General features: G+C 43.0%; 1 protein-coding gene across 4 annotated transcripts in view; it reads right to left on the bottom strand.

Moving 5' to 3' along the window:
• cadm2a (cell adhesion molecule 2a) overlaps nucleotides 1–12,056 on the bottom strand; it is a 206,124-nt gene extending 194,068 nt beyond the window's left edge. For all 4 annotated transcript variants that reach the window (XM_068715900.1, XM_068715902.1, XM_068715899.1 and 1 more), the window contains exon 1: nucleotides 11,606–12,056. In XM_068715900.1, coding sequence (XP_068572001.1) covers nucleotides 11,606–11,666 — 61 coding nt within the window. In that variant the 5' untranslated portion in view covers nucleotides 11,667–12,056. The remainder of the gene's footprint in view (nucleotides 1–11,605) is intronic.
• Nucleotides 12,057–12,876: the final 820 nt, after the last annotated feature.

Below are 12,876 nucleotides of genomic sequence, written 5' to 3' on the forward strand. Positions count from 1 at the left end.
CACACACACACACACACACACACGGTTTTGCTGTTACCCTCATCCCTGTCTCATCTCATCTCGTCCCAGTGAGGCTTTACGGGAGCGTTGGCACAGCAGTGGCCTGGAACATGTTACTCAAGATCCCAGCCGAGCCACGGGCTCAATATATACTCGCATAACATCTCAGAACAACCCATCACCTTTCCCTGTTGCATTTCCTGCTTTCTCTTTCCTGTCATCTCTTCTATCAACGGTGGTCTCCTTTGAATGTCAAGTACCCATTGGATATCAGGAGCACTGCTGGGACTTCAGGGACTATGCTATTAGTTTTTCTAATCAAGCTGGAAAGGGATGAAAGCCCTGCAAGCAGTTCAAGCCGCATTTCTGTTTGGTATAGCAGCACACTTTAAAAAGGCCTAATTTGATACAAATTAGCAAATAAATGTCTACTTAGTTGCTTCACAAGAACATGCAGTCTGGTTTTTCTTGATTTATTCTTAATGTATAGACGTAATGCACCATAATGTCAGTGATTTTGCTTAATTTAAAGTGGGAAAGAGTCATTGATTTAAATGGCATATATCTATGGGAGGGACGGACATACATATGCAGTCACATCTCTTTGTGGACTTAATGAACCCAAAAGTGTGAGAAAACAAGAAATTTGGAATCAACATATTCCATCACTCCAACCGCACGGCAGAACCATGTATTTACGAGAGAGTAGAGTAAGACTGCAATTCATCAATTTCATGATTATCCTTTACGGATCAATTTCATTCAAGTAGATCTGCCCTATGTGGGGCATGAAAAGACATCAAGACTAGTTCAGGCCTTGATGTCATGAAAATATATCAAAATTACAGTTTTTCATTACAGATTTTAGATAAGAAAAACCTTGTCATCATCATATATTTGCCATGTGGATATGAGCATGAAATGATGTAAATTTACTGCCGATAGAAGATTTCTTATTATTTCAAATTATGGTCAAATTATTTCTCATATTGCACATGTTTCTTGCTAACATGTGCAATATGAGCACTACTCTCCGTAAAGCAGGGTATCGCATGGCACTGCTGTAGTGTGTGAATATGGAAATCTATATCTATATCTATACAAAAAATCTCAGACATATTGTATTCTGTGCAGTTTACACACTGCACTTTTCTTAGAATCCAATTTTGTTTATTCTTAATAAATGCTATCAGATTCGTCCGAAACTGAAAATGTGACTCTGATGTTACCTCAGCTCCGTGATCATAATGCCTAGAAGGTAAAAGGTGGCTCCCGGATTATGTCTTGTGAAGGTCACCTCCTCTCAAACAGGCTGGGCTAGGACCAGCTGTATCGAAGAACTACTACAGTCCAAAGATATGGCTCCTTTCTGTCTCACTTTTAATAAGGTCAGGATTAGGGTGACTAGTGCATTACGACAAGGGCTTAGGATCAGCGCTGAGTCCTGGAGAGTAGTCTACCATTTACCAGCTCAGTGAAACAGTGGTTAACACCGTCTCATTATTGCTGCCACGCGGGGAGATTTTGGGACGATCTTTTCAGTAATAGCTTGTATCTGCAGCTCTGTAAGTGCATGTGTATACCTTTGCTAGTGTGTGTGTGTGTGTGTGTGTGTGTGTGTGTGTGTGTGTGTGTGTGTGCGTGCGTGCGTGCGTGCGTGCGTGCGTGTGCGTGCGTTAGAAGGTGACCACTGGTGTGAGGATTTGAGCGTCTGCTGTTATAATTTAATATTTGCTGCGCTGATATCGCCATTTACCATTCCGCTGTCCCCCCTCCTCCACTTTCCATCTCAACTACAGACTAGCATGATAATGTTGCACTGAGGGTGCTTCTCAGAGGATTAGCAGAGATTAGCATTAGCTGGTCCATTTGAACTGGATACACATATTGCAACAGTAGCATGTCGGCAAACTAGTCTGGGATTGTAGCCATAGCATGAATTTGCAAAGGGAGATAAGGGAAACATTGAGAGAAGGAAATACACAGTTGCAGCTTCAGAAAGGCAATGTTAGAAAAGACCTTGTGCTTTTACATCAAGATAACCCCCAAAAAAAAAAATTCTCAAAAGGAAATTACTTAATTTAGCTGGGGTTTAATGGCTGTAATAGTGATTGTTTCATAAGTCTTTTACTTGCAGTTTATAACTTTAATAGTCTGCCCTTTGTATTCTACATTTCCTTTAGTTCACTTTCTGCAAAGACAGCCACTTTACTCCTGTTATCTAGATATGAAACAGCCAGACGATATAGAATGCTACCAGGAGCAGTGACACATTTCTAAAGGAAATTTATGTTGACAAATTCTCCAGTGAAAAAAAGCTGCTTTTACTGAAATGTCAAACAATCTAAAAATAAATGACTGCTGCCAAATGCTGGAACATACAGCCAGACTACAACTGAAATCCAATCCATCAAAACCAATCCAGCTGTGCTAAATGCACTGCCCAGGTGGGCTATAGATTTACATTTAAAATTGTAAATCGTCCTGGCAGTAAGGCTTTGATTGGCAGTGTAAGAGTTAAGAAGCACAGAAACGAAGCATCCAGCATGTTTACTGATGAGGCCGTACTACAATTGTTTCAAAGCAAATAAGCATATCTAAAATGTTTATGTTAAGCATATGAATGCACAACTTTGGCATCACTCACTAGTCACTAATGAGTCTTACTGGATTCTAACTACGTGAGGAGTTCGACTCACTTCAGCCAGTGGAAGCTTTTGACTTGTGGGTAAAGGAGAGTGATGGACTGAGTAATTGAGTGCACTGTGAGACACACACTAATGAGGAAGATAAAGGGGGAATTGAGCAAACTGTGTTTCCCATTTCTAATGATAAGAGATGAGGAGAAACAGAGAGGGAATGCAGGAAAGGCAGACCATTCTGTTTTTCGAAAGAATGCATCTGCTGTATGTCTGACTTGTCTAGTCTTTGTTTTTTTGCTAAGCACAATGCTCGCTCTACCCAACCGGAGCAAAGTGAGAGAACAGCAAATAGCTTTAAGATAGGCGGTGAAATTACCCGTAATTGGGGGCCATTTAAAAACATAATAACTTCTTTGTTTCCTCAGCAGGAGGTTCAGAGCTGGGGACGCGTTTTGATTAGAAGTGGAGATGAGTTAGCTATAAAACTACTGAGCCAAACCTTAGCCAGATTCATGCAGCATGTGTGTGTGTGTGTGTGTGTGTGTGTGTGTAAAATCCGTCTGCCAAAAGGCAAAAAAAAAAAAAAAAAGAAGAATTCTGGAGGTGGCAGGATTATTCAAGTCCAGTGACAGTCCAACAGGGACAACTAGAAAAAAATCACACAAACTGACACGTGAAGCAGCGGGAACAAGCAAACAGGCTTGTAAAATCTCAAACCATCAATGCTAAACACCAACTTACAAAAATTCAAATGGAGCATGAAAATATGTATTAAAATCCAGCTGGAAACATGCCACGGCATCTTTAACAAAGATGTGTATGCGGTGGCAAATTGTCACCGTTCCACTGAGTAGGATAGTGGAAGTGAGCTCAGGGGTGTGTGCCACTTAGAGTGGGGGGAATAATGTTGTGTAGCATATAATGGATTTGCAATGTGGCAAACAGAGACAGATGGTGGAGGCTATGTGTTTGCTAGCTTGGACACACACACACACACACACACACACACACACACACACACACAACGTGTGTGGAGAAGAAGTCCCTAAGGCACATTATGTATGCTACCGCTCACTCACCCAAGCCAAGGGTCTCAGTTCATTTGGTTTTTAACTGTTATAAATTGTCTCACTTGACTCCATCTTCCCTCCCCTCTACCACAGGCCTGGAGCAATCTCGACTCAGAAAGCGGCCAGACTCCAAACTTAGAACTAATATAGGATTTTTAAATTCTCCTTAGAAACCGGATCCATACTGGTAGAAAAACACAGACAAGGCATCATGCAGTATGACAGAGGAATGGCAAAATTTGGAGGACTAAAATTGCAAGGACACTGTCACATGAGTACTTCTTTATACATGTAAAGATGTAAAAATGAAAGTACTTGAACGCCTGTATGTATGCAGAATAAGTAGGAACTATGACCAGAGCACCAAAGAAACCTCATCTGAAAGCCCACTTCAAATGTCAGTCAGTTTTCAACTCTAAAGTTAGGGTCAAAGCTACCATTCTATTGTGCTCGGTGTGTGTGTGTGTGTGTGTGTGTGTGTGTGTGTGTGTGTGTGCTAACGGGTATAAGTGTGAAACCTTTTCAATTGGATGGTATTTCACACCTGCAGTTTTAATTCCAGGCTTTACACATAATATGCGTTCTCTCTACTTCACACGGAAACACACACAGAAACCTGTGCACCCACTCACGGAAATCCTCCGTTTGCTCCCATCTGAAGCCCTATTGTTCTGAACATTACCACTTGCCTGAGATATAAGAACAACACAGCAGTAAAAAACTGCTTGGGTTTTTACGGTGTGCACCAACTACAATGGAAGAACAAGCTCAATTTGAGTTTAAGACAACATCAGAGGGTGTTAACGGCATAATTTCACTGCATTTAAAGTGTTTAGAAAGGGCTCATTCAAAAGAGTGTCTAATAGCTTTCAAAAACTGAATTAAGATGTGGGAGGACCCTCAAGCTGATGATTAGACAAGGGACAAGAAAGTGACTTCTGGCGATAATATGAATACAAAAACCTACACACATACACACTCAAGTGTGCACGCACACACACAAACAGAGGCACACACAGAAAGTCAATTAACATGAACATGTGTCTTTGGGGAATTATATTTCAATTAGCTTTAGCTACTTCTACGCTTCCTTTGAGACCGCGGTGCTAAAACAAGTGCACAGATCTGTATTTGTGGATGCAGTAAAGCCGGCTTTTCAATTAGTATCATGACATAATTCCATATTTATTGTTTAAGTACAAGTTAAGCGATTAAGCACTAAATTAATGCTTTGCACGTTATTAAAGTACTGTAGTGTTAAAACGACTTACGCATAGCTATCGCAGCTGCATTTCAAAGCCAATATAAAACAAAATCATGGCAATGACAAATTAACAAGTAAGAGTATCCATTAGAAATGTGTAACAGCACTGTCATTAAAGAGGGATGTCATTAAAACTCATTTTAAGGATTACTTTATGGAATAGCATTGGTGATTTGAGGAAATATGATAGTGACTGGGGGAGCACCTGTGGGATTTTCTGTGATTATAGGTTAATTTCCTGTACATGAACTGACTGGACTTTCCCCTTAATGAACCTTCGGCTATATAGAAATAATGTTTCTTTTTGCAGTGTCAGAAGAGAAGAGATTTGTTGGTTTGTTCCTATCTCGTCCCCAAATCGTAGGGCCTGGAGATACCTGAATTTCTCTCTTCCTACTCCATTCTGCCATAGCTAAATCTTCAACCTTTTACAACATATTCCCCTGTGAATTTACCTTTCCTGAAAACCTTGATTTGACTAAAGAAAAAGATGCGTTTGTGTGTGGACACAGAGAAAGCTGAGTCTGGATCATAAAAATGGCAGCAGTACAGTAAAAAAGAGCAACATTTTTTAAGCTTCATCGTGTTTACTCCAGCAAACGCAGTCCCTGAAAACAAAACACGTCTGTTTTTTCCTCACTGTTGCCTTCATACTGTACATGTATATTTGTGCCAGTGTGTGTTCTTGGTGTGCACATATGGCGTGAGAACGATACTGTACACAATATGAGCTGTCTTTGCTTTGGCTGCATACATTTCTGTCAAGAACAGAAACAAGAGTCCCCAAACAGTATCAAGAGTTGGGGCAGAAGAGCTGAGGGACTAGGCAGAGTCACGGCTGTCCATATCTTTATCTCGGTTGAAGAAAATGATTACTGTAACATGTACTAACAAATCTCCAGACTCTGGCCCTCTGGGAATTGTATGAAAAGAAGCTGTCAGATGAAAGGAAAGGGCACGCGACATAAAAAGAACATTATCTAGGCTAAGAGTTGTTAAGAGGATCTGTAGAGCACTGAAAGTGCATGTTAAATCAACTCACTTCATTTGTTTGCGTATTTGCAAGTCTGCATACAGTACATATGCATGTATGAGACAAAGAGAGGTAGTAAATATTGTATTGTTGTTGTCTTGGGTTTTTTCTTTTCCTCATCATAAACCTTCCTTTAGCTTTTCCTGGTTTGAGTGAAAGATTATAAACAGCCTCTGTTCGGGGAGTTATAATCCAAAAGGTGATTGTGTTTGTGTGTCTTAATTCCAGAGTGTTTGAGATTAGTGACACATGGCTTGTCAAAGACTGGAGACTTCCGATTAGCCACTCGCTAATCCTTTGGAATTCAATGCTAATACAGACATCACATATGCACGCACGCGTACACACAGGCCGAGGCGCTCACACTCAATAACACACTCTGTGGCTTTCCCAATGTGTGTGCTTGTGCGTAACTCGCATGGCTAGATTATATCTGATCAGTGGAGTCTGACTCAAACAAAAGAAACCCAAAACATCAGAGAAGTTTGCCTGTCAATCAAGACGCACCAGAGAAGTTGAACCAAAAATAATTTATTTTTAAATAAAAAAAAAAAAAATTCTCCATGAAAATGATGCACCATATCAAATCAGTGCTATAGTTCACAGCATAGGGTAAGCTCACCATATATAAAAGTGAACACCAATGCAACCTCCAGCATTCTTTTCTAACTGTACGGGTATTTTATTTTATCATCACCAAAGTCCCACATCGATAAATGCACATTAGTTCATATTCTGTCTAGAATACATAAATAGCTACGGGTTAACCTTGAAGAAAAGCCCCCATCAGCGAATATGTTAGCTGATTTTGCACACTTCTTTCACCTACTGGGAGGTCTATTTGGGGTGCAAACGTTGCAGCCAAATCCACCTGTGGGCTCGTATCCTCCCTGTTCTCCATGGGAAGCTGTATTTCATCTCTCCCTTCTCTCGCTTTGGGCTGGCTTTTAAAAATTCCACTCTGCCTAAGAAACATGAAACGCAGCCTTGATGCCAAAATAAAGAAAATCTAAATTTACTCTGCATTGATTCTCTGCAAAAATGTTAATTTGCGGATTAGAAACCTGTTCGTGACATCTTCTGTCTCTGTAACCAGGAAGCTACCTCACTGCATCACCAAAATAGGATTCTAGAAGATAATACCTGTCACTGTGGCTAAAATAACATACTATTGATTAGAATTACTATCATATAAATGTGACATTTTTGCAATCACTCGTGATGGTGCGTCATTGCCATCACCCAGCCAATTTACCTGCCAGGATCAGTAAAGCTCTGTACAAAGCTCTGGTAGTGCATGTGTGGGCCGACACAATGAAAAGACCTGGAGACCAGCAAGTTATGTATGAAACCTCAGTTCATTTACTGCTGTACTTTCTCTTTTGAGGGGGATATTTGCTTGGTAAAATCTTTCTTACCTTTCCATGCCTAACGCTACTGTACTGGTACCGTAAAACACCTGGTCTGTCTGGCAGCTGCGTCATTCAGTTTGGGGCTCATCCTATTTTGCAGACTCGTAAAAAGCCTCAGAGATTTCCACGGGCTGCTTTGGGAGCCGAGCTGCACACGCCGGAGTACATTTACATGAAGCTTTAGAACTTTTCACTCCTACGTGGTGTCTTGCTAGGTTCCTTTTTTTTGTCACTTGTGAATCTCTACCATCTGCGAATACATGTGTATTAAAGCTTAACAATTACTGGCCGCCTGCCTCATTTCATCCCTATGTCTAAACACTCTGAAACAGCGTCTGTATTTAACTCGTCATAGTACGATCCGAAGCAAAAACCTGCACCAAATATGTGCACCAATATGAGAAAGAGTTGGAGCAGGTGTCAGGTTCACTGGAAGTGTCTCTCGAGCTGTTCTGCAGAGGCACATTTCTGCTTTGCCACGGAGAAACCTGTGAGCTCTGAATCCGACCACGCTCCCCTCCAGCCTCCTCCTCCTTTCTGTTTTAACTTTTTAACACCTGGACTAACAAAAGACTGACTTTGATCATGGGAAATCCCTTGGCAGAGCAGCAATGAATCCACAGCGGAGCCAGCTCTGTGTGTCTGTGTGTGTGTGTGTGTGTGTGTGTGTGTGTGTGTGTGTGTGTGTGTGTGTGTGTGTGTGTGTGTGTGTGTGTGTGTGTGTGTTGCTCATTGAGCCAGGGCTGCTCTACTGAGGATTCTCAGCATTGAAGCTTCATGGCATCGGTTTAAGGTACAGCGCACCTCACATGTTCTACCTGTCAAAGCGTGTCCGTGAAAATGAACACGCTCGCAAAACGCACAGAAGTGGGAGGGTGAGCGCAAGTGAGCGAGGAAAGAGAGAACATCTCGTGTAATCAGCAGCTCTGCAAACACACACACACACACACACACACACACACACACACACACACACACACACACACACACACACACACACACACACACACACACACACACACACACACACACACACACACACACACACACACAAGGCCGCTTGTTATCAGAAGCTTTCCCACGCTGCTGTGGTACAAAGCTCCCACACCAGGACGGGAGGATGGAGCGAGGGAGGAATGGACGGAAGTACAGAGGGATGGAGGGTCAGCCTTCAGCAGCTTAGACTCACTGCGGGGATAAACACATCCCTCAGCGGGGGTTTGTGTTTAGGCTAGCGAGATCAGAGTTCAAAACAGACAGACTACCAGGAAACAGACAGAGCGGCCATCAGCAAACAGCAAACAACCAGTGCACATATCACAGACTTTAGCTGGGGAGATTGAACATTCCTCCTCCACACCTCTCCTCCCACATCACTCTTACATCAACTCTCTCTATTCTAGAACATCTCCCGCTTTCTCCGTCACTCTCTTGCCCCCCCCCCTCGTCTGCTGCTCAGCCCCGAGCTCTTACGTAAGAGGCTCATTTGCATAACAGGCGTTTTTTTTCTCTCTGGCTCCGGCATGGGCACATGAGACACACTGGATAATATGTTAACAACTCGGGCTGTTGGTAAACAACAACAACCGCCATCGCAGCGCTTCACGTTCACACTATATACGCCGCGCAGGTCTAGTCTAGTGACAGAGATGCAGTGTGTCTGGATCTCTTGATGCCAGCTGGCACCGGGCCAGAGGGGCTGAAACAGCTGTCATTTACAGAGCGCACGGATGCGGCTTCGGCTAGATAGACTTCGTTCAGGAGGAGGCTGACCTGCCCGCTGTGTGGAACCTATACAATAATAGGCCTTGCGCCGCGAGATGACTGTTCAAATCAAGCAGCCTAGCATTATCCTCTTCAGGGTTGGGGGGGGGGGGAGACTGATGTGAGGGTGTGTGGTGGGGAGCCACACATGAAATGAGCCCGACATGCACTCTCTGCTGTAACCGCCACCGTTATGTCTTTGCTCAGGCCTCATCAGACGTAAGCTAAACAAACGTGGCACACATGCGCAGCGATATTATGCAAACACACGCCCAAGAACACACACACTCATAATGAGTGTGCCACCATTATGAGAATAAAGAGGAAAATAAGGGCCCTGTTACGTCAATAAATGAGGTGGCATGTGAGCTGTAAGATATAGCTGATATCCTAAGATACCTCATTACATATCAATTCATTAAGTCAAGAATGGCCTTAATCATCTCTCTCACACACACACACACACACACACACACACACTTCAAAGAGACAACAACAAATGATCAAGGGAATCAAGCACAAATGATCTCTCATTTGGGATTTCTCATTCTCGTGTGGATAAAAAAAAAAACAGCAGTTAAAGTCAAGACTTTCATTTTCATGAATCTGATCTGATATATCAAATGCTTTAAATACATCTTGATATGATTCGAGTGGGATGAAGTGGACTTTATATGACAAAACTGAAGCTCAGCGTGGCATATGTGGCCCTGCTGTTAGACTGACAGTTGTTTTGGAGCAAATCCATCACCCTCCTGCCACTGTTCAACACAGCCTGAATGTAGCAGTCCAGAAATCCAAGACTTCTCACATAAATGAATGTTATTTTACTTCCCTTGCTCGCCAAAAGATCTGACTTCCATCCAGTACCCAACACTGTATTTAAGTGCGCTTTGTGGTAAGGAATTACCACATAGAATACTGTCGATTTGTAAAAAGTGGAACTATTCTGAAAGCAAAAAATATTCCACAGAGTGTCTGCACTGCACCCTCAAAATAGGAGCCTGATATGAAGATGTTCTCTAATGACTCCAAGCTGATGTATAATAAATCATACTCATAATAACCCCAGAACTCACTTTCCTTTTACTGCATTTCCCCAATCCTACTTAGTTGTTACTCACACATGTATCTGTTCAAGACACTCAGACAACACAATTACAAGCATAGAGAAACCTAAAAAAGTTGTACATGGTGGCAGTGTTTCAGCGAACGCTTTTTTTAATTTGAATATATGATTTTCACAGTAACTTATCTATTTTAGTTCCACTTTAGTGCATATGCCTACAATACATTGAACTGTCTCACTAACAGGCCGCCCAACTCACTGTGACCTAGACCCCCGATGGCACCTTAATCTGGTGTTTACAGTGGAATCCTCCGTCGGGTAAACACCACTGCCAGCTGTCGTAATTATGACAGATAGTCTCGAAATCACAATAATATTCTCATTGATTGATCCAAATTGAGTTCAGCCTTCGCCCAAATTGATTCTCATCTTAAAACGTGAGCATACAGTATCCCTGGTAAATCCCATAGGAAGATAAAATCCTTCAGCTATCATACCGGAAATTCAAATGTTCAGAATTGAATGAAGAACATTCCAATCAGGCCCGTACACCTGTTCCTACAACTCATTTTAAGGTTATTGGCAGTACCCTTCCTTTAAAACTGCCATGCAGACACACAACAACACCAGATGACTGTGCGACAGACGCCACACCTGCACAGAAGAAACAGAAGTCAAACATTCCTCAAAGAAAACAACAACAGAAATGTGGAATCAAAATGCTCTGCGTGGCCAAGATCAGCTCCATCAAACTGTTCGGTGCGTAAAACGTTGCCAGCGTCTCTCTGTGACTCATCCAAGTGCTGCAAGTCAAAAACAACCGCCGGGTTGGTTACTTCATGTTGAGGTGTGTCTTCCTAGCGGGCTCTTTTTTTATTGTTTTCATTGCCACTCACGCACAGGACAGAATTGCAGACGCAGGAGACACATCAGTCTGAATGGCTACACAGTCTGTCGTGTACAATTAGGAAAACAATATTCCCCCCATTCCTGAACATTAACATCCAATATATTTTGAATGTTACTGGACAAGCTCTCTCTCTCTCTCTCTCTCTCTCTCTCTCTCTCTCTCTCTCTCTCTCTCTCTCTCTCACACACACACATCACGCACGTTTGCATACGCACGCACATTCAACGCACGTCCACACGCGTGCAGGCACAGACACGCATGTACTTGAGAATGAGAGCGAGAGAGAGCTCCGCACCTTTCAGTCAGGACCCGCGTGTGACCGCGCGTCCTGCTGCCCCTCTACCCTGCCCTGTTGTTGGCCTGTAGCGCGTGCGCGCTCAGCCTGAACACAAACACACAGAAAACACAAGCGCATGTGCGCACGTCTCGCCCCAGACTCACCTTTCAGAAGAATCCCATAAATAGTGTAGAGGGTGAAAATCAAATGACTCTTGAGATTCATCCTGTCTTCGTTGTTTCTTGCCTTTCAGCGCTAACTTCTCCTCGCGTCTCCCCGCTGGACCTCGAAGCGGACCGGACGGCTTTGTGTCGGCTATCCAGGTGGACTTGGGACGTGCGTCTTTTGTGCGTCTCTGGGAAAACGGGGTTTGACACAACCGACTTCACGACCCCGAAAGCCTGTGCCGCTTGTGAAAACCTTTCTCACTCTTCAAAAAGCAACGCGCCGGGATGCACCAGCGGTAACGTGTGGGCTCAGTCTGCAGGAGTGAACCACAGCGGTGTACAAACCCAGGGGCTGAGAGCAGTCGTCCTCCGGTAACAGAGTAGATGCTTGCCGCTGCCGTACTACTGTCTGCCCCGCTCTCGGTCTGCTGTGGCGCACAATCCACAGCGCAGGGAGCACGAGTGGATTGTTTGAGTCCCGCCCACACAGCTTTGACGGACATGAAAGGTGAACCAATCGCGAAGTCCCGAGGCTTACCGAAGTAGGGGCGGGGGAGGGGGGTGGGGGGGCTCTAGCGACCGAGCCACGCTGCAAAAAATATCAATTTCAACTAGTTTGTAGACTCGCTGAGTGTTTAAAAGTCTGAACAGAAAATGGGATGAGTTTACACCTTTTATACAGTCTATGGTTTAAGACAAAAATGTGCCCAATTTATTGGCATAATGTGTGTAGTCTCCCAATAGGAACTACATTCCCATGGTTGGCTAAAGTGGACTGTTTTGGGAAAAGTGTGATTTGTATTTTTATATTATATTTGTATTTTTTGATTACGTTCCTACTTTGTACTGCAGCTGCTGCACAACAGTTTTCTTCCGGATAGTTCTATCATATCTTATCTTGTTTCATTTATTCTAGTTGTATCGTATTTGTTTGCACAATAAAATAAATATAGCTATGAAAAACAAAAAAATGCATCTTCATACATAGCCACTGACATACGTATACACACCTACATAAACAAAAACAAATCTCTGCGGCATCGAGAGGTACAGCAAATATGAGTGAGTTGAGGAAGGTTATGTGGAAGCCTCATGTCACTCATCTTCAACACCAACTGCAAAACTTGAAAATGTTTCAGCTATTTGGGTGTGATTTTAGTGCCTGAAAATATGGTGTGGAATTCATCGCTCACAGGATCTCAGCTGGACGTTCTTATTGTCAGCCACACCAGGTTACAACCGAAGAGACCAGCTGAATCATGTTTTGC

The sequence above is a fragment of the Cebidichthys violaceus genome, unplaced genomic scaffold, assembly GCF_023349555.1.
Source record: "Cebidichthys violaceus isolate CVI_PGR_0920_01 unplaced genomic scaffold, fCebVio1.0.p SCAF_20, whole genome shotgun sequence".
Taxonomy (NCBI): domain Eukaryota; kingdom Metazoa; phylum Chordata; class Actinopteri; order Perciformes; family Stichaeidae; genus Cebidichthys; species Cebidichthys violaceus.